The sequence below is a fragment of the Lacerta agilis genome, chromosome 1 (assembly GCF_009819535.1).
Source record: "Lacerta agilis isolate rLacAgi1 chromosome 1, rLacAgi1.pri, whole genome shotgun sequence".
NCBI lineage: Eukaryota > Metazoa > Chordata > Lepidosauria > Squamata > Lacertidae > Lacerta > Lacerta agilis.
The window spans coordinates 44,930,150-44,951,191 of NC_046312.1; the positions used below are offsets into that span (position 1 = coordinate 44,930,150).

A 21,042-nucleotide genomic window follows, 5' to 3' on the forward strand; every position below is an offset into this window, starting at 1 on the left:
GAATTTCTGCCTGCCAAGTCCTCCTCCCGTCGGTTTCAGGCATCTGGACCGCTAACCGGGTTACCATTAGAGGAGTCCCTGCGCGCGTGGAATTTTTAATTTTGATTTCCCCCCCCCCCAACCCCCGTTTCCCTTTTCGCACGGCGGAACTCGGCTGCTCGCGGCTTCGGGATCCGAGGGACGAGCGTTTCGGTAGGACGCCGGAAGCGCTGCAGGAAAGGCCTCCCCCCCTCTCTCTGGGCCCAAGAAGGCGAGATACTGGGCCGCTCCAGCCATGGTCGGAATGCGAGCGCTGCGGAAAAGCAAGACGCTACAGTATGGAGTCCCCATGATGGTGAGCGGCGGCCGGGGGGGGGGAGGGGGGCGGCGGCAGGGACGGTCGCCTCGAACTAGCTCAGCAGAGGGGTTGCGAAGCGCTGTTGCGAGGGCGGGGCTTCGTTTGCCAATGGCGGAGGCTGCAGCGCCCCGGGCCGGCTGCTAGGGGGCGACCTTCCCGGGAAGGCCGTCGAAGGCAGCGCGCGCGCTCTGCTCCGGGCAGGAGTGGCGGGGGGGCGCGAGCCTTTCAGCAGCGGCTCGCTCTGCGTTCCCCCCCCCCGCTTGCTTAAACATGGTCACGTGACAACCTCACCCCCCCCACCCGGGGGGGGCAGATGAGATTATATAAACTGAAGGGAGAAATGGAGAGGGTGAGGGGTGTCGTTCTTTATATACTTCTTGCCGCATTGCATGAGATGCATTACAGCGTGACTTTTAAAGTACAGCACAGCATAGTATTCGAGAATGGACCCTTTTTCAGAGGGTGGCTGTGCTTGTCGGGTAAAGAAACAAGGAACCCCCCCCCCCAAATAATTTTATTAGTTAGCTGTAACCCAGTACTGGAAAGCAGGTGTGAGCCAAATACATGCAGCAGGCTTATGTGCATAGCTCAGTTGGTAGAGCAGGAGACTCGACTTAATCTCAAGGTTTGGGCAAAATGATTCCCGCATCGCTGGGGTTGGGCTAGATGACCCTCGTGGTCCCTTCTAATTCTATGATTCTGCGATTCTACAGCTCATAGCCCTGACTTCCTAACTACTGCATGAAAGAGCACCGCTGCTTTGGTGCCCTGCCCCAATTTGCCTGACATTGGAGAGACCCAGCTGGATTTGAGGCAGCTGGTGACCATCTTAGTGCCCTGGAAGGCTGCTGATGTGTGGCGCTCTTTCAACTCCCTCCCCCCTCTTGCCTTTGTGTCTGGCACTTCGGCAGATGCCTTGGCTGTTGTCTTCATGCCCTGCTTGGAAGCTTCCCAGGAGCATCTGCTTGGCTGCCATTAGACTCCGAATACCGGCCGTTAGATTCTGAATGCCGTTAGATTCAAAATGCTGTACCGGCTTAGATGATGGACCTTTCAAAAAAAAATTTGTTAAGACACGGGGAAGAAAGGAACTTCCACATGCCTTTGGGGTATCATTACTAGGTTGAAAGGGACTTCATCCAGTTTAAACCCATGCTATTGCAGGAAGACTAAATGTAAGGAGAGCCTGACAGAATCAGGCCAAAAGCCCATCTAATCTGGCACTCTATTCTCATTGTGGCCAACCAGATGCCTATGGGGAAACCTGGGTGCAGGACCTGAGCGCAACAGTACCCTCTCCTGCAATTTCCAGTTGGCTGCAACAAGTATTACCAAAGGGAGGACAGTTAAATTTAAAATTTGGCGCTAGCAAAGCAAAAACAATTTTTCTATTTATAATGGTAGCAAACATACTTGCTAAGTGCCAGTCACGTCACTTCATAAATATGCTGATTTTCAGACATTCTAAGAATTTTAGTTACCATTCCGTTTGCTGTTAACTGTGTGGCAATGCTCATTTTCCTGTATAAGTTTCCCCCTGGAAAAATCTTTGTAGTGCTTCATTTCAGTAATTAATAGTTGAAAACAGGCCTACTGCACTTACAAGCCACCAAGCTCAGTAGGATATCCTAACAGCCGTGTATTGTGAGGCCTTGGTAAGGTTATTATGTTTAAAAAGCAAAGGCAGCACCTTTATGAGGACCAACCAAATTGTCACAAAACTGCAAGTGTTTGAGTTCTCCAGAACTCTTAAATCAGTCTAGATATTATACGAAACAAAGGGGTGAGAACAAGGGGGAAAGCACAACAAAAATTCAGGAGTTTGGCTGGATGACACCTGCATTTAGAATACAGTGGTACCTCGGGTTAAGTACGCTTCAGGTTAAGAACTCTGCTTAAGAACAGAAATCGTGCTCTGGTGGCGCATCGGCAGCAGGAGGTCCCATTAGCTAAAGTGGTGCTTCAGGTTAAATACGCTTCAGGTTAACAACGGACCTCTGGAACAAATTAAGTACTTAACCCGAGGTACCACTGTACTGTACAGTAAGCCTGCACTTACACAGTGGTTACATTCCAGGGATCGTGCCTGAAGCCAAAATTGCCTATAGTCAAAATCCATTGGGTTCAATGGTAGATGGGATTGCCAAAGTCACTTTTCCCAGGACCCTGCCCCCTTTCTGCCCTTTAAAATTATTATTATTATTATTTGCCATGTGTGTGAAGCTGAATGTGCACAAGTTAAATGTGCACAAGTTGTGGGCTTACGTTACAAAAGTTGCTGAGTACCTGGAAAGCCATGATGCATAGCTGATGGGCTGCACAACATTTAGTTTGCTGGCTTTTAAGATTCAGTTGTTTTGCTGACAAGTACTTTTTGCTTAAGGGGTTGGTTTTGGTTTGTTTGCATGATGATTTTTGTGCCATTAGCTTCAGAATTCTGGTCAGTTTTTATTGTTCCAATGGTACATGCTTCTGCAGAAACTGAACAGACAACAAATGTGACTTTGTACAAAATTTAGTGTTATGATTGAACTCCAATCTTGGTTCCTATTAGATTCTTTCTCTTCAAGATCTGTTCACAAATCCTGCCTATGTCATTGACTGAATAGGATTATTTGTTTGTTAGCGTTAATATATATGACAGGTCTTTGAGATAAGTAGCACAAAAACCCGGGCTGTTAAAGGCACAAACACACACACACACAAAAACATAAGAATTGATGTGAAAATACCATAGTACTATTCAGCCTAATACAATACAAAATAATACAATAAATTTGGTGTAGGGAAGTAATAGCACACTGGGTAAAAGTTGTTTGAATGTTTGTATGTAATTTTTTTTTAAGGAAATAATGAATTGTGGAAGGCTTTGTAGAATTCTCCCAGTTGCAGCTTTGTTAGATTGTTCCATACTTATTTCTCTACCAAGCAGGTAGACACAGTACAGGAAGATTGTAGAACTCTTAGTTTTTTAGTTTTTGCTGAAAGTCTAGCAGACTTTTATATCAGACATGGGAACTACATGCTTTCCCTACAGTTATCCTATTGCTATCTGCTAACAACATTGAAGACGTTTAAATTTAATTAAAATCTAATGTACTGTATGTATCCTCCCTTCAGAGACCCCAGCAAAGGTTTCTCTCCTGGGCCTTATGTGCATAGAACAACCTATACAAACATCATGAGAATAAAATTAACAAGGCTATGATTAGCTACAATTTTTTTTTTGGACAGGAATCTTGTCAGTTTCTTGTGTTCTTGCTTAGAAAAACCAGAGCACATGGGTGTGGAACCTCTGGCATGTGACCTATATGACACGAAGCATGGGGTAAATAAAGTTGCAGCTGCAAAGGAAGAATTGGGAGCTTTGGTGTATGCTTCCAGTTGTCCCTTAAAAGTGCATTTTACATTTGATGTTGTTTCAATTTGGTGCTGATTGCAAGCTCTGCTGCTTTCCCTCCTGGTTTTTTATGACACCTAGGCTTAGCTTGTAGGACAGTAGCATGGGCAACGTGAATCTTTTATATATGCCCACCTCTACTCTTTTTGTCATTTTTCACATCCTTAAAAAAAACAACTTCCTAGAAAATGGCCATTGTGCAACTGGTGTGACCCATTTCTGAGTAGTGATTCCACTTACCAAGTGGATAGTAGTGTTCTAGGAAAATCAAGTTTTACCATGTGTCAGTTGCTTTTACTTTTTTTTTAATGATATTGCTTATGTTTTAATCTATTATAACTCTTCCATATATTTCAGGATTAGGAAGGCTAGGACTGTGAATTAAATAACCAAATAAACTTTTAGAACAAAGAATAAGTTGATTTATGAGAGATTAAAATAACTAACACTGGTAAATGTGCTGAATACAATGATTATTCTGGGGAATTCTCCAATCTGTCTTTCTTCACCTTTGAACTTGACAATATGTGTGATCATATCAGTGCCTAGCATAAGCTAGCAAGAACCTAAGAGAGTGATGTAAAATGGCATGGAACACTGTTTAACAGCTTATGCGCTGCAGGGTGTGAAGTCCCATAGCACCAGGATGGTAACATCTGTCCAGATGCTGGGATAAATTCTTGTGAACTTGTAGATATGTACTGTATGTCTCACAAGAGGTTGTTCCTTATGCTTGGATTTTCACATTTCCTTTCCTCCTTGTACTGTTTCCACACTGATTTCTAAGAGCTACAGGAGCTTTTTCTTTTCGGAAATTCTATTGGAAGTGTACCTAGCTCTCAAATACAGTAGATGGTGCTCCTGTTTCTAAAATATGGTGTTGATTTCACTTTTCTGATAATAGTTGCAGCTGCCAGTGATTCATTCTCCATGTGACTCTTGCATCCTGTACTGGGATAGCAAAGTTCTTTGCCACTGGTACAATAAAACTGCTATTATACTGTTTCCTGAACATGTGAATTTCATATTTGGATCACTAACTCCATCTGAAAAGTGTCCCTTTAAAACCAACAGAAGATGGGTGTAAAAATCTTGGTACAGTATTGTCTCTATGCAATCATATGTGGTTTATTTTTAGTCAGGCAGGCAGCATGACTGGAATGTCTTTCATCCTGTTCTCTGGAGGGTTCTCATGCACTGCTGGTGCTTTATTCTTTCCCATTGAAGTGAATGGAAGCCATTCACTTCTATAAGAAAATAAAGCTGCTGAGCTTAGGCGCATCTATAGGGCTGGCTGGCAAGTTTTGCCTAATCACAGCCACAAGCTGGTGACTGCAGCTATTTTATATTAACATCCAGAAATGATTGTCATGACTTCCATAAGACAAAATAAAATCAGCCATCACACTGGGTGACACTTTGCTCATTGCTTATATTAATTGTGTTTTGAAAAACAAATTTTAATCTCTGTATTTGCTATGACTGTCACCTGTTGTTTTTTGAGTCTCCTGTTTAATGTTGGAAGAAGAAAGATGAAAGCCTGAAGTCAAGTGGTTCGTCTATGTATTGGAAACTATGAAGAAATAACACTAGCCAGATACTGTCCCAAGCTGCCCTCAGAAAATGCTCGTGCAAAGGTGAACCCTAAGCCCTTAGGGGAGAGGCATCCCATACTTGTGAGCCATCTGCTTAAGGAAAATTGTCTCTATATGCCTTTGCCATTCAAACATGGTACACCACAGATAGTGGTGCTTAGAGGTACCAGTATGCTATCAATTTTAATGGACCACAGAAAAGGAGGCCCATTCACATTAAGTCTGTTGCTCAGCCATTCTCAGAAATTGAGCATTGCTCCATCACATCCTCATGTTTAGGGACCATGAGTACTTTGCAGGTGATGCTGTCATTTAGAGGAGCTCTTAGCTGCTTTTTCTGTTGTTATAAAAATTAAGTTCAACCCCAGAAGGGAGTCCACGAACCCGGGGGAGAGCCTTAGTAGGGCTCCCCTCCTCTCAGGAGCACTTATGAATAAATAGAGACGATACAGAATCTCCCAAAGCAAGGCGATAGCCCTTTATTAGAAACTGCTGCAGCAGGGTGTCTTGCAAGCAAAAGACCTCGAACAAAGGCGCGCAAGCTCCTATATAGACTTGAAATTGCCCCCCTCCAGCTCAAGACCACCCCTCCATACATCAGAATTACATCACAAATTGGGAGGGTCTGGTAGCAGTGATCTGAGCATCTTGGACCCTGCCCCCATGTCTCCTCTTGCCCTCCACCAAAAACCCATCAAGTGAAACAAAATATATTTACATTTCCCTATTTCCCAGCCAAGTTAATCACACCCTTTTGTCTGGCACTCAGGTATCAGGATGCCAGAGATTATCACTCAGGCAGGGCTGCTGGAGGGGCAACCCCCCCTTTTGTTCCTGAGACAAAGAAATACTTGGTCAGTTGGGAGTCAGAATGGAGTGAGGCCTGTCTTCCTGTGCTGTTTTTCAGACATGTGGCCTTATTTGTTTTGGTACATTAATAACAATTATTATATATAAATAAAATACCTTAAAATTCTTACAACACTGTCATCCCATTCTGTTCCTCAGTTTTGACCTTTGCCCTTCCCACTCCTTTTTCTCCTTTCAGAATTTGGCTGTTTTGCCACAGCTTCTTATTTTACCCTGTAGTCCAGGTGTGGGGAACTTTTGCCTGCAAGATGTTGCTGAACTACAGCTCCCATCAGCTCCAGAAAGCATGCCCATTGGCCAGGGGTGATGGGAGATGTAGTTCAGCAACCCTGCTGCAGTCCATTTAACTGGCCAGGAAAAGGCACTGCCCAACTAATGAAAGAGCAGCAGCATTCAATTGCAGAGCTGGGGGGCTCCAGATCTTTATCCTTTGTTTCTGCCCTGCATTTCTTACATCATGGAACACTGGGTGATAAAAGGGAATATTAATTCCTTGTGTTGGGGTGTGTGGTGTTTCGCTTCCCTGTTGTGTGGAAGCTACTGAAGAAACAATACTAGTCTTTAGGTATTTACAGATTCTTCTTTTTTAAAAAAAGCAATGACAGACTGGTTGCATATGGAGCTGAAATGAAGATTGGAGAGAATTCTTCACTTCTTAAAATGCAATGTGTCTTGTTTTAAAGGAAGAAAGGGACAGCCCTGTTTTTAACAGGAAAGCTGTTCTTGACCCACCAAAACAGACTTGTTCTTCAAGCAGCTGTGTTAATTCCCTTGTTATCTGACCTGGCCAAGCACTGTGTGTAATGCAAAATGACAACAGTCTGGTTGAAGGAGCCATTTTTGCTCATCCTTGCACTGAGGAACATATGGGCTGCCTTCTTTTTAGAGGGCTCTTTGTGTTTTTTGTGTTTTGTTTTGTTTTTTTGCAAAATACCTTTTCTGTACTCCATCACATTAATCTGCCTAAGGGAGCTTCTTTTTTTTACTGAACAGGGGTAGGGGGACTGTGGCCCCTGGATGTTGTTGGACTACAATTCCCATCAGCTCATCAGGGATGACAGAAGTTGCAGTCACATGTCACATGGAAGAGGGAACAAGTTTGTTTTATCTTGCTCTGGCTTCAAGTTAAAAGAAAGGACACTCGGACTAAACATCAGGAATAACTTAATGATGGTAAGATCTGTTGGACAGTGGAACAGACTCCCTCGGGAGGTTGTGAGAACTGTTTCCTAGTTCTGCTGGATCTCTCAGCGGCCTTTGACACCATTGACCATAACATCCTTCTGGACCGTCTAGAGGGGCTGGGAGCTGGGGGCACTGTTATACAGTGGTTCCGCTCCTTTCTCCGGGTCCGGGTCCAGAAAGTGGTGTCGGAGGATGAGCGTTCAGACCCCTGGGCTCTCACTTGTGGGGTGCCTCAGGGTTCCGTCCTCTCCCCATACTTTTTAATATCTATATGAAGCTGCTGGGAGAGATCACCAGGAGGTTTGGGCTGGGTGTTCATCAGTATGCAGATGACACCCAGCTCTTAAATCAGAACCAGTGAAGGCGGTGAATGTCCTATGTGAGTGCCGGGAAACTGTTGGAGGATGGATGGCGGCTAACAGATTGAGGTTGAATCCTGACAAGGCAGAAGTACTGTTCTTGGGGGACAGGAGGCAGGCAGGTGTGGAGGTCTCCCTGGTCCTGAATGGGGTAACTGTGCCCCTTGAAGGACCAGGTGCGCAGCTTGGGAGTCATTTTGGACTCACAACTGTCCATGGTGGCGCAGGTTAATTCTGTGTCCAGGTCGGCTGTCTACCAGCTCCATCTGGTATGCAGGCTGAGTCTGCAGACTGTCTCGTCAGAGTGGTGCATGCTCTGGTTATCTCCCGCTTGGACTACTGCAATGCGCTCTACGTGGGGCTACCTTTGAAGGTGACCCGGAAACTGCAATTAATCCAGAATGCGGCAACTAGTCTGGTAACTGGGAGTGGCCACTGGGATCACATAACACCAGTCCTGAGATACCTACATTGGTTCCCAGTACATTTCTGAGCACAATTCAAAGTGTTGGTGCTGACCTTTAAAGTCCTAAACGGCCTCAGTCCTGTATACCTGAAGGAGCGTCTCCACCCCCATCATTCAGCCCGGACACTGAGATCCAGCACCGAGGGCCTTCTGGCGGTTCCCTCATTGCAAGAAGTGAGGTTACAGGGAACCAGATAGAGGGCCTTCTCGGTAGTGGCGCCCACCCTGTGGAACACCCTTCCATCAGACGTCAAGGAAATAAACAGCTATTCTATTTTTAAAAGACATCTGAAGGCAGCCCTGTTTAGGGAAGTTTTTAATATTTAACGCTGTATTGTTTTGACACTTGTTTGGGAGCAGCCCAGAGTGGCTGGGGAAACTCAGCCAGATGGGCGGGGTACAAATAATAAATTGTTGTTGTTGTTGTTATTTATTTGTGGACTCTCCTTCATTGGAGGTTTTTGAGCAGAGGTTGGATGACCATCTGTCATGGATGCTTTAGCTGAGATTCCTGCATTTTGGGGTGTTGGACTAGATGACCCTTGGGTCCCTTCCAACTCTATGATTTTAAGATTCTGTGAACTTTTGGAGGGACACACGTTCCCCCTCCCTATCCAGAAACTCTCTTGTGTGGCTCAGAGGAGCAGGTTATTTGCTCAACAGGGAGTCCTTTGTGATGAAATGTGTAGCTTTTGTTTTTACCTCTCCATTCAAGATGGAAGAAAGTATGAAGCCAGCATTTCCCACTCATCCATAAAAATTGCTTTAGGATAGGCAGCTTATGACCAGAGTGATCCTCTCTTGGAATCAAGGGCAAAACCAGCTTGTTTCCAACCAAATGGAAGAGCTACAGGCCTGGCAAGTGGTATTCCATGCTTGTCACTCTCAGAATTGCTCCTAACACTCATAAACTATATTAGGCGAACCAAATAAGGCTGATGTCAGTCTACATTTTTTTTTTATTTACCCTACTGATTACATCTTTATTTTATTGGGAGAAATGTCTTTTGCAAGTAGCAAGGCTTTGAGATGTGGCACAAAACACCAAAAAAATCGGCGCCACCAACCATTCTATGTATGTTAGCTTGCTGTTGGCATATATAGGTGGGATGTGCAACAAAGTACTGCAGCCTGGCACGTTCCCGTTCACTGTTCCAGTCAGTTGGACATGCCCCTTTTCAACTAATCTTCTAGTTGGTTATCATATTTTTTTTGTTTTCAATCAGCCAATGTTCTATGGCCATTGAATTCTCATTGAACTGGTTTTTTTTTTGGGGGGGGGTACTTCCCCCTCAATTGTACTCATACAGACCTTGGAGTACTGCCCTTCTTTGTATTGGTGGCGCCATCGTTTGGCTACATTTGTGTGAGAACACAAAAGACTACAGTTGGAAGTTGAGAGAATGATAATACATGAAGCTGGCTATTCAAAGCAAGTCCGGAAGACCTTATGGCCACAGGCCTGGTTTGCGTGTCATTTTAAAATCATTGTTTAAAATGAACTCTGGTTTAGGGGTGTATGAAATGTGAGCGTACCCACACATTTTCAAAACATTTGTATGTGTTTTGAGGGACTTGTCTAGTCATGCATAGCAATATTGGTTTGTTTGTGAGTGTGCTTCTGTACTCATTCCCCAAGGGACTCTTGCATACTGTACTGAGACCGATAGCAGGGGGACTTTCTGGGATCAGTGTTGCTTGAGGTGAAAGATGAAGGTCTGCACAGAGCTATGCTGTGAATATGGCAGATCTGGAAAAGGTTCAGAAAAGGGCAACCAGAATGATCAAGTGGGTAAAGCAACTCCCCTGTGAGGAAAGGTTGCTCTAAACTTACTAGTTTAGAGAAAAGTTGAGATGAGGCATGGTGGAAGTTTATAAATTTATGTATGGCATGAAGAAAGTGTTTTTCTCCCTCCTCCATAACATCCAATGAAGCTGAATGTTGGAAGATTCAGGACAGATGAGCAAGAAGGAGTGAGAGCTCTTGTTTTTATAAAATTATGCTTAGCCCAGAGAAACTGAGTAAAGAAAAGTTCTCTCTCTCTCTCTCTCTCTCTCTCATAACTATGAAGCTGAATGTTGAAAGATCCAGGACAGATAAAAGAAAGTTTTTTTTTCAAGCAGTGCATAGTTAAACTATGGAACTTGCTTCCACAGGAGGCAGTGGTGGCCACCAACTTGGATAGGTAAAGGGTAAAGGGGACCCCTGACCATCAGGTCCAGTCGTGTCTGACTCTGGGGTTGCGGCGCTCATCTCGCTCTATAGGCCGAGGGAGCCGGCGCTTGTCTGCAGACAGCTTCCGGGTCATGTGGCCAGCATGACTAAGTTGCTTCTGGCGAACCAGAGCAGCGCACGGAAACGCCGTTTACCTTCCCGCCAGAGCATTACCTATTTATCTACTTGCACTTTGACGTGCTTTCGAACTGCTAGGTGGGCAGGAGCTGGGACCAAGCAACGGGAGCTCACCCCGTGGCAGGGATTCGAACCGCCGACCTTCTGATCAGCTAGCCCTAGACTCTGTGGTTTAACCCACAGCGCCACCTGGGATTTAAAAGAGGATTAGACAAATTCAGGGATGACAGGTGGCAACCAACCACGATGGCTGTGTTTTGCTTCCACTTTTGGAGGCAGTATGCCTCTGAATACCACTTGCTGGGAATCGCAGGGGGGCAGAGTGCTGTCGCACTCTGGTCTGTGTTGCAGGCTTCCCACAAGCATCTGGTTAACTACTGTGAGAGCAGGATGATGGCCTAGATAGGCCATCTCTCGTTCCTGTGTGAGACAACGAAGATAATTGTCTTGACAAAGTTGTAGGTATGAATACGACATCTAAGGAATGATGCTACATTTGTCACAGTATGATTCATGCAGCAAGCTATGCATCCAGGCTACTAGACTGCTGAGAATCCAGTGGCTGCTGAGAAACCCAAAGTTGGCTGTGCTTAATCTAAATTGAAAAGTGACAGGATAAGTGGTTGGTGATATTTCTAAAGTCTGATCTATGTGTTCAAGGCTTGCGATTGCAGAGCAAGGTCTCCTGGACAAAAACATTTTGAAGACACATAGCTTCCTGGAGAATGGGACAACACAGTTACAAATGTTTAGGTACGTCTGAGCTGTTTGAGAGAGCTGCCTTCTAGCAAAACCCATATAATTCCGAAAGATAATAGATTGGGGACTCTTTAGGGTGTCTGAGGCTGAGCCATATTGGTAGCCAGCCTTTGGTTTTTTGTTGTTGTTTTTTTGCTTTTTCTGCCCTGCTGTACTTGAATAGTAGATAAATGAAGAACTGTAGTTTTCAGAGCTGTCACATTGGGACCTTTCAGCAGCTCTAAAATGCACACGCAGCAGTTTTTCTTTAAAAAAGGAACCCCCCCCAATCTCTTTAATTCCCATCACTGTGAAGTAAAAAGAGAATATTTCATTTGACTGTTCCAGTTCTGCAGCTGCACAATGCATAGCTGGAGGCTTCAACAACAACAGTCTTAAAGAAGAGGCTTGAAAATTATCACATTCCCTCTTCAAGTAAAATATTTCATAACATTTCCCCGGCTTTCTTTTCACCAGTGCATGATCTGTGTTGCCAGCAGTGAATATTGTGATGTGATTAATTTAGGGATTTATGACAAAGGGAATGTAATTTTGTAATCTGGCTTTCAAAATCAGTGCTACAACAACAGAATGAGTTCCTCTAGCAACAGAGGTGATCTAACATTGCAAATTGCTAGGCAGTGCTGGAGAAATTGCTGCTTGTTGTTTTGCTAACCTAAGGGTTGGCTGCTTTAGATTTTACTGAATAATTTGGTGAGTCCGGAATCTGCAGTAGAACACAGGGTTTGAGGAGGCCTGACTTATTCAGTCTTTATGTATGTCTGTCTTGTGCTGATGAGCATTAATATCCTCTGTCTACAGTGCTCTGTCTGTATTTGTTTACTTAACATGCTTTTCAGTAAAATAACAGAAATTAGCTTTTCACAATGCTATTGAACAGAAATTAATGTCAATTTCTTCATGAAACAGTTACAGAGGTTGCTGAGCATATGTGACAGATGGCGCTTCTGTGCCGCATCCCATGTTTCATTCTACCTTGCATTCTGTGCATATATAATCTCATTAAAAAATGTTGCTTTTGGTGTGTGTCTTGGTGTAAACTCATTGGAACACCAGCAAAATCCGTCTTTGAATATTGAATCAAGTGATAGTTCAGAAAGCTGTGCTGTTGGCTTGTTTCCAGGTTAGTTTGTAAAGCACTGTCTAAGTGAGGGGTATTGGTGTTCTGTGTTGTCAAAGGTGACCTTCAGATGTAAAATGCAAAAACCTATTAACGTAGCCATGTTTTCCTGGCTCTACAGTTGCCAGAGTCAAAGTGAGACAATTCTGTACGTAAGTTCAAAACCTAATTCTCCTGGTTTTCTTGTGCACCACACAGACCTCATATTATTAGCAAATCCCTCATGTTGTTAATCTCAAATGTGAAAAACCTCTGACCCAACACATAAATGCTTACAGTAGAGAATGCTAACTGTTAAGTGTTACAGTAACAATGCTACAAGCATGGTACAGTACTGTATACCCCTGGACAAAAGGAAAATACATTGTGTCTGAAGACAATCTATAAATTCTTCTCTGCCTTTTGGAAGGGTAAGATTATGGGCCATTAAAAAAAATCGATACATTATGCCTTTCCATCAGTTGATGCCCAAGGCAGCTTATATAAAATCATAAAAAATAAATTATAGCAATAACCCCCCCCCCCAATAAAAACAGCAGGCACTACAAAAGCTAAAAACACAGTAGTAGCATCTGTCTTAGTTTCTACACATCTTTGTAGACAGTTGCAGTCATCCATCAGACATAAGCTCCAGTGACCTCTCTGGACCTTAAACACACCTGAGTTTTAAAAATCTCTGTACACACTGTTTTAATTAGTCTTCAATCCAAAACCCACTTGCCTGGAAGTCAGCCCCCACTGAACTCAATAGTACTTAGTTTTCAATAGAAATGTATAGGATTGCACCCTTAGCTTTTTTTCCTGGTATGTGAAATATTGGTCAATTTCTTTATGGGGGAAAATCAGGTTATGATATACTCAATATCTATATGCTAATGAAATGTAACAGAAACATGGACACTATTGCATACGCTTTGCAAGCTTGAAGAGAGGCAAACAACATCTTAATGGACCTAGCACAGCTAAGTGTTGCTTTATAATTAGTTTTGCTATTGAGAAGACAGACCCTCCTAGTACAGCTGTTTCAGTCCTGCACAGCTATTATTCATATGGGCATGTTGCTGTGGGTTTGTGGGTTTGTTGGAATGTATATACTCAGTAAATCAATGCAGAGCAAAACTGCATCCAGTTAACCTTTTTTATGTCAGCCCCTGTACAAATGATTACTGCGGTAATAACCATTAAAGAAGAAATTATGAGCATGTGTGTTCATTTAAAGCAGTTTTAAATTTTTAAAGGATGACAAACACACTACATTAAACCCCATACTTGTTCCTAGGCTTTTGTTGAATGTCTGTAAGTTACCCCTTTTCATTTCCTCTTAGCACTGTTTCTGATTGTTTCTGGGACTAATCCCAGCCAGTTGGAAATCCTGTTGTAAATAAGGATGCTACAATGCTATGTAGGTAACCAATGTCACAAAGTCCAGTCAGCTTGAAGGCAATGCTTCTTTCACCCTGAATGGCTTTTTGCTCCTGTTTGCAGCTCCTCCCAGTAAATCAGGGGTGGGAAACTTGTGGCCCTCCAGATGTTGCTGGTCTACAGATTTGATCCTTCTTGATCTTTGGCCAGCCTGGCTACAGCTGATGGGAGTTAGGGTCCAGCAATATCTGGAGGTCCTCAGATCTCTCATCCCTGCAACACATACACTGAGAGGTGGGATGCTTTACAGAGTGGGTGGAAGTATACCTGAAAGAGCATCTCCACCCCCGTCGTTCAGTCCAGACACTGAGGTCCAGCTCCGAGGGCCTTCTGGAGGTTCTCTCACTATGAGATGTGAGGTTACAGAGAACCAGGCAGAGGGCGTTCTCGGTAGTGGTGCCCACCCTGTGGAATGCCCTCCCATCAGATGTCAAGGAAATAAACAACTATCTGACTTTTAGAAGACATCTGAAGGCAGCCCTGCTTAGGGAAGTTTTTAATATTTGATGTTTTATTCTGTTTTTAATCTGTTGGGAGCTGCCCAGAGTGGCTGGGGAAACCCAGCCAGATGGGTGGGGTATAAATAAATTATTATTATTATTATTATTATTATTATTGTTGTTGTTGTTTTGCAAAAAGTGTCTGTGGTGTTTGTCATTGTAACTGACTTGCACAGGTTTGTATGTTAAGACACATAAAGTAAAATGTTATTTAGAGAGATAGTTGTAAGACATAAAGTAAGGTGTGAATGAGATATTGGCACATGTCTTATGCTGATTTGCTAAGAGTGGAGTGTGACTTTTAGAACAGTTGCGTGTGAGGAAAAGAGGTAGTTGGGTTTTGGAGGAAGAAGGAGAAGGGTGGCTGGTGTGGCACTGAGGAGTAGGGGGAAGTATAAGATACGATTAGAACTCGCATTAGGAATAGAATTCTAGGCACATGTTAAGTGATACCAAGTATCCAAGCACTGTTATTGAAAACAAACAATAAGAACTTGCTATATTCAGCTGTTACTATGATAATAAAGATTTGTTCATTCAGTCTATGTCTCCTGTTAGGTCAACATATTGAGGCTGTGACAAAGTCACTCAAAGATATTAGTGTCTATATGGTGGCAGTAGAACACCAGTAGTTACAGAAGATTGCTTCAGGTATTTGGAGCACAGAGCTGGAACTCTATGAGGCAAACAGGAGCTCGAGGGAACCTTTGCCAATCAAAGGGGATTGGGGATTTGAATTGAAGCATCGTCTGGCTCCTAAGTGCAAGGCTTGTGTGGGGAGGGCATGGCCGTATCACCTTCCCAATTTCAACTTGGATGGTTTGATTTCCTGTCATACATTGAGACTTCTAGTCCTTTTTTTCATAGTAAAGGCTATACCAACCAGGCTTGTATTTGAAAAGCCAGTAGTGGTTTGCTGGTGAATTTTGGGGGGAATGGTCTGAGTGTTTGGAGTTCCGCACGCTTGTTGTATATTAAAAGAGAAGGCTGCGGTATCTCCGAACAATTTTACACATCACTCAGGAAGACAGGCTATCTAATGTCAGTGTACTGGAAAAAGCAAAGATCACCAGTGTCGAAGCAATGATTCTTCAACATCAACTTTGTTGGACTGAGTCATGTTGTTCAGATGCCTGATTACCATATTTCAAAGCAACTACTCTATTCCCAACTCAAGGCAAACCTAAAAAAATGTAACATAGGCACTGATAACTGGGAAACACTGGCCCGCAAGCACTCCAATTGGAGAACAGCCTTTACTAAAGATGTCATGGACTTTTAAGAAGCTCGAACTCAGGGCAAAAAGGAGAAACGAGCTAAGAGGAAGGCATGCTTGGCAAACCCTCACCGTGATCATCTCCCTCCCAGAAACCTATCTCCCCACTGTGGAAGGACGTGTGGATCCAGAATTGGCCTCCACAGTTACTTATGGACTCACTGTTAAGACCATGTTCATGGAAGACAGTCTTACTTGGCCTCGAGGGATCGACAAAAAGAAGTATATTAATACAGAACTATGAGCATGTCACCTCTATGTTTGCCTTGGTATAAGATTTCAAAAATTGTATTTGCATTTTATGACAGAGAGAAATGTCACCTTCCTATAGATATGTCAATTTCTCTCTCTGTTACATATTGCTCCTATTCATAAGCCTCGAAGGTTTGGAGCTATTAGCTATAATGAAGATATAGGTGCAGAAGGGGACTGATTTATCTAGCTACATAATAACATACCATAGGATTCTGGTTCCAATCTGCTGGCTTGTTCCAGAAGCTTAATTGGGTCCTTTTCACCTTGGCACCAGAATGAGCCAGCTGAGCATTGTTGCTTCAATTGTTAAAAGTTTGGAAATGGCGAGAACAAGTCCCAGAGCTATGATGTTAAGGCTCCCTAAATGCTGTTAAAGGGAAAAGGCATTGGGGGAGGTGAAACATACAGTTAGAAATATAATGGGAGGCAGGAGAGATTTAGAAAAACAGTTTTCTGAAGTCCTCTGTGCAAGAATGAGACATTTTTGATATGTTTGTGAATGAAAACTATAGTAGCCCCATCCATTTGACATGAAATGGACAGTCAGTCAAGTTAGATTCTCAGAAGCTAGAACAAATCTCTTCCCTGGAGCAGATTCTCCATGCATCTCTCTCTTATATGCACATTCCTGCACCAATGAACAAAGATTAAGCTTTGACTTTAATATAGGTGCGTTGGAAAACCAAGGGGCCATCATGGAATCTGTGCTAATGAGTCAAAGTCACTATTGCATTATAGCGTGCTTGGCATTTATTTAACACCTTTAGACTGTTTCAAACCTTTACATGCATTATCCTGAGAGTCCTTACAACAGCTTATGCCAGCAACTTCTTGGCTTTGTACATAGTGCTCTAGATATTTCTTTCTTTCCTCCCTTCCATCCAGGTTATTTTTTCCGCTCTTGCTTTTTTAAAAGTGTATTTATTAGCTCAATGTTCTGGATACTCCTTTGCTTCTATTCTGGTAATTTCCCCCCTCTTTTTTTATATTTCAGCTACTTATAATTGGTGGGTCTTTTGGGCTCCGTGAGTTTGCCCAAATTCGCTATGATGCTCAGAAGCTCCACAGCAAGGTAAGCTGAATTATCCTCCCCTGTACTTGGAGAACACAAGCTTCAAGAGAACTAGACAAACTGTGTACACTGGGTTCTGCCAATCAGCACAGGCTTGCACACATACATGTATGGGAGCTGAAACTTTAACACATACTTAACCAAGGTGCTGTTGTTACTGAAAGTCGTACTCCCAGATTAGGCCATAAAATCTATTTCACAATAGCAGCAAACACTCCAACATACAGCAAGCAAAGGCACAGCTTGGGAAGTTAGCCTTTAAGTCCTATTTTATTTTATTTTTTTGTAAGAAGAGTTTGGATTTGATATCCCGCTTTATCACTACCCGAAGGAGTCTCAAAGCTGCTAACATTCTCCTTTCCCTTCCTCCCCCACAACAAACACTCTGTGAGGTGAGTGGGGCTGAGAGACTTCAGAGAAGTGTGACTAGCCCAAGGTCACCCAGCAGCTGCATGTGGAGGAGTGGAGACGCGAACCCGGTTCCCCAGATTACGAGTCTACCGCTCTTAACCACTACACCACACTGGCTCTATGTGAGCAAAGAATCTGAAATCTGGTGCAAATTTTGTCAAACATTGCATTTTAAAAGGAAATTTCTGAACATCCTGGTTGAGGAGTTAGGCTTGAAATATATGGATAATGCGATTATAAACTGAAGCTTGTGGGTTGTGCAAATTTCATTACAGATGAAATTCATTCACTCTGAGCACAACATCTTGATTTTCTTAGCACAGAACTTGGTTCTATATATTCCCAGTTTCTGAGTGTAAATAATTGTGAAGTTGAATGTGCATTGCCCCCCCCCCCTTGGCCCCAGTGTCAGTGCATGGCATATTTGGGTTGCCGCTGGCATAGCACACTGTTGCTGAACTGACACTTGCCTGATCCACTGCCAAGAAGTTTGGAGCCACCATATAAAATTCTGCACAACACCCTGGAGCATTATTGCATCGGGACCACTGTGGGAAAATTTAAATGGCAGTTCTAATCTGTCAATGCTGATGCAGCACTGTTGCCGGGTGCCACTGCCAGGTAAGCCCACCAGACTCCTCTGGTGTAGGAGGGGAGCCCACCTAAAGCCACTTTGCTGAGCCCCCCCCCCATAAACCTGGAACTTGCCCTGGTATTGACTAGGACATTTTGCATTTTGCTGAGCTGTGTGTGTGCCCTCAGAACATTGAGACCCCAAGCAGCTGGCCTTTTGGTTCAGTACGTTTAATTTCCTCATAGGCCGCTTTCTGTGTTAAAATATGCATGGACTCTGTGCAGCACTGAGGAGGTAAAGTCTGAAGGATAGTGAACAAGAAGTAAAAGGCTTGACCAGCTCTTTTGAGGTTCAGTCTTACAGGACTGGGCTGCCTTCAAAAAGTTGGGAGAAGAATTCATAAAAAATATTTCCTTGGTATTGGAGAGTAGCAAGGGCATAAACAAGAATGGCATCTGTAATACCGTTTAGTCATGATTTTGGTCGCTGAGCAGATTGCATTAAACTACTGCTCCTTAGAAGTTGTTTGTAGGCTTGCATTGTGGAAGTTGCATTGTGCACTTGCCTTCAATTTAGGTCTATTGGGTGGTGTGGCCTTAGAAGGATGTTGGAATATTATCTCCTGCTTTTTTAATTAAGGCAAGTCGAAAATTGGAAAACAATATATGAACTATAACTTCATGGCAGACTTTATTTGTTTATTTATTACCCTGGCGTTAAGGATATAAATCCTTCCCAGGCAGCTTACAGAAACATTAAATTACTTAAAAAAAAATAACTAATAAAATGTCATCAGGATCCTTCCCCATGAATAGTTGGTGGTAGAAAGGCCTGACAGGAGCAGGGGCAGGGATGGTTCAGTTGATACAGGCTCTGAAGTGATCTTTACCTGCATACATAGAATCTAGGAACTTACCTCAGACCTTTGGTCCATCTAACTCAGCTGGTACTGGCTGGCAGCAGCTCTTCAGGATTTCAGAGAGGATTCTCTCCTAGCCCTACCTGGACAGGCTGGAGATTGAACTAGGGAGCTTTTGCATGTAAAAGATTTTCTTCCCCATTCCCTCTCTTCCCCCTACTTTCTTCTCTCTCTTGGAAATATTTCCATAGCGTAATTGGCGGTATTGGGTGTGTGTGTGTGTGTGTGTGTGTGTGTGTGTGTGAGTGTGAGTGAGAGACATAGAGTAAATACTGGTAACCAGTAAAGCAGAAGCAGACTCTACTATTGTCTTGTCTTGTCTTGTCTAGCCAGGCTTCCTACATTTAATTGGCTTTTCAGTAAACTAATTGCAGTGACTTCATGCGGCAGGGGATTGATGATGATCACTGATCATTTCCCCCCTCCCTTCTTGTTAAGCAGGTCCAATAAGGCCTATGTTCCAAGTTTAATGAAGATAAAGCTTTGCTAATTTCTCTGTGTAAGTTGATTTGCAGGGAATAAGTTCATTAGTATGGCAATTTGGCTGCACCCCCTAATTTATTTATTTACCGGTATTTCAAGCACAACTTTGAAGCGCAATTTACCATGTACAAGGTTTGTGAGTGATATAGATCATGTACAAGGTTTGTGCTCATAACATACAACAGCAGCTTATTGATATTCATCAGAATTCTACTAACAAAAGTCATTTGCTTAATTTAAATAAATTTTGCTTTCAAGCCTAGTTCATTGCTGCGCATCTCAGTTGATAGAAGGTTTAAATGCAGTTGCATAATTCATACTGCAATTTTTGTTTTTCCTTTCATGCAGAATTAGATGTTGATATAAATGGCTTTGCTTCTGGTGAACAAACTCTTCTAATGCAAACATATCCAGTTCACACATCGTAAAACAATATGTAAACAAAACACAGCTATCCTTGAAAATCAGCACTTCTCTGAATTTAGAGATCCAGTTCGCCAATCAAAAATGTCTGTACTAGGGCAAAGCGTGCCGTTACAGGTGCTTGCAAAAATGTGTATATTGGGTAAAATTGCACACAAGAAATGGACACTAAAATGCAAAAAAATAAAAATAAAAATCATAAAGACTTTTTAAGTAAATAAAAAATCTCAAACTGATGTGGAAATGTACCAAAATAAATTTAAGATTGGAAAAATAAGAAAATGAGTGAACCCAAAATTGACAGATAGCCTATTCATTTTCAAAGCTCTGGGTAGACACTGTGAGAACAGAATGCTTAACTAGATAGGTCTTCAGTCTGATCCAGCAGAGCTCTTCTCATGACAGGGGGAGGCTCAAAGCTGAAATAATTTTAGATGAGATAAAGTGGCCTTAATGTTCCTGCTGATATAACTATGTTTGTGACAAATCCTCAGAATTGCTTTAATATGTTAGCTTCCCACCAAGAGCCCTTCTATATTCACACAAAAGCAGCTGCACATTTGGGGTATATTTCATATTTCCTTGATACCTGTCAGGGAACTGCCCTCGGCAGGACGGGAGGTCTTGTTGATGTTCTGAGAGCCCCAACACCTCCTCAGTAGTGAAACCTCCTCAAGTGGGAAAAGCGGCACCTCCTCCAGCGGGGAGGGGCAGGCTGGAAACAGCCAGGCGAGACAAGGGCTTGGAGATGCTGCTGAGAGCCCCAGCACGCCTCATGAGTTTCACTCCGAGGGGAGCACGCCACTTCCGTCGCCCCAGTTGCACAGAGGGGTCAAAAGGAGACCGGGGTGGTGGTGCTTTGGGGTGCCGAAATTCTTACGTTGGGGTCACAGCCGGAAACCGGCACTCCCGGATTCTGCGAGTGACTAGGACGGTCATGTTTTCACGTTCTCTGCACTGTAAATAGTCTGCACCATTAAACTGTTAAACGACAGTTGAGACTCATGCCTGATTACTCGCGAGCAACCCTAACGCAGATCTGACAGCACTTCTTTTTGGCCAAGGTCCCCAAAGCGATGATGAGATTAATAGATTTGTTACGATCTTCTCGTTATCAGTGTTAGAATGTTGGCGTTGTACCCAGTGCTATACTCTGAGTAGATCCATTTTAATTAATGGACCTAACTTAGGTCCATTCATTTAAATGGGTCTACTTTGAGTAAAACGTAGTTAGCCACATCAGGGTGTAGTAAATCCATGCGG

General features: G+C 43.2%; 1 protein-coding gene across 1 annotated transcript in view; it reads left to right on the forward strand.

Annotated features, from left to right (window-relative positions):
• The first annotated feature begins 203 nt into the window (after positions 1 to 203).
• Positions 204 to 21,042, forward strand: part of LOC117045567 (cytochrome c oxidase assembly protein COX16 homolog, mitochondrial) — a 48,441-nt gene continuing 27,602 nt past the window's right edge. The window contains exons 1-2 of the mRNA XM_033146744.1: positions 204 to 334; positions 16,892 to 16,969. Coding sequence (XP_033002635.1) covers positions 275 to 334; positions 16,892 to 16,969 — 138 coding nt within the window. The 5' untranslated portion in view covers positions 204 to 274. The remainder of the gene's footprint in view (positions 335 to 16,891; positions 16,970 to 21,042) is intronic.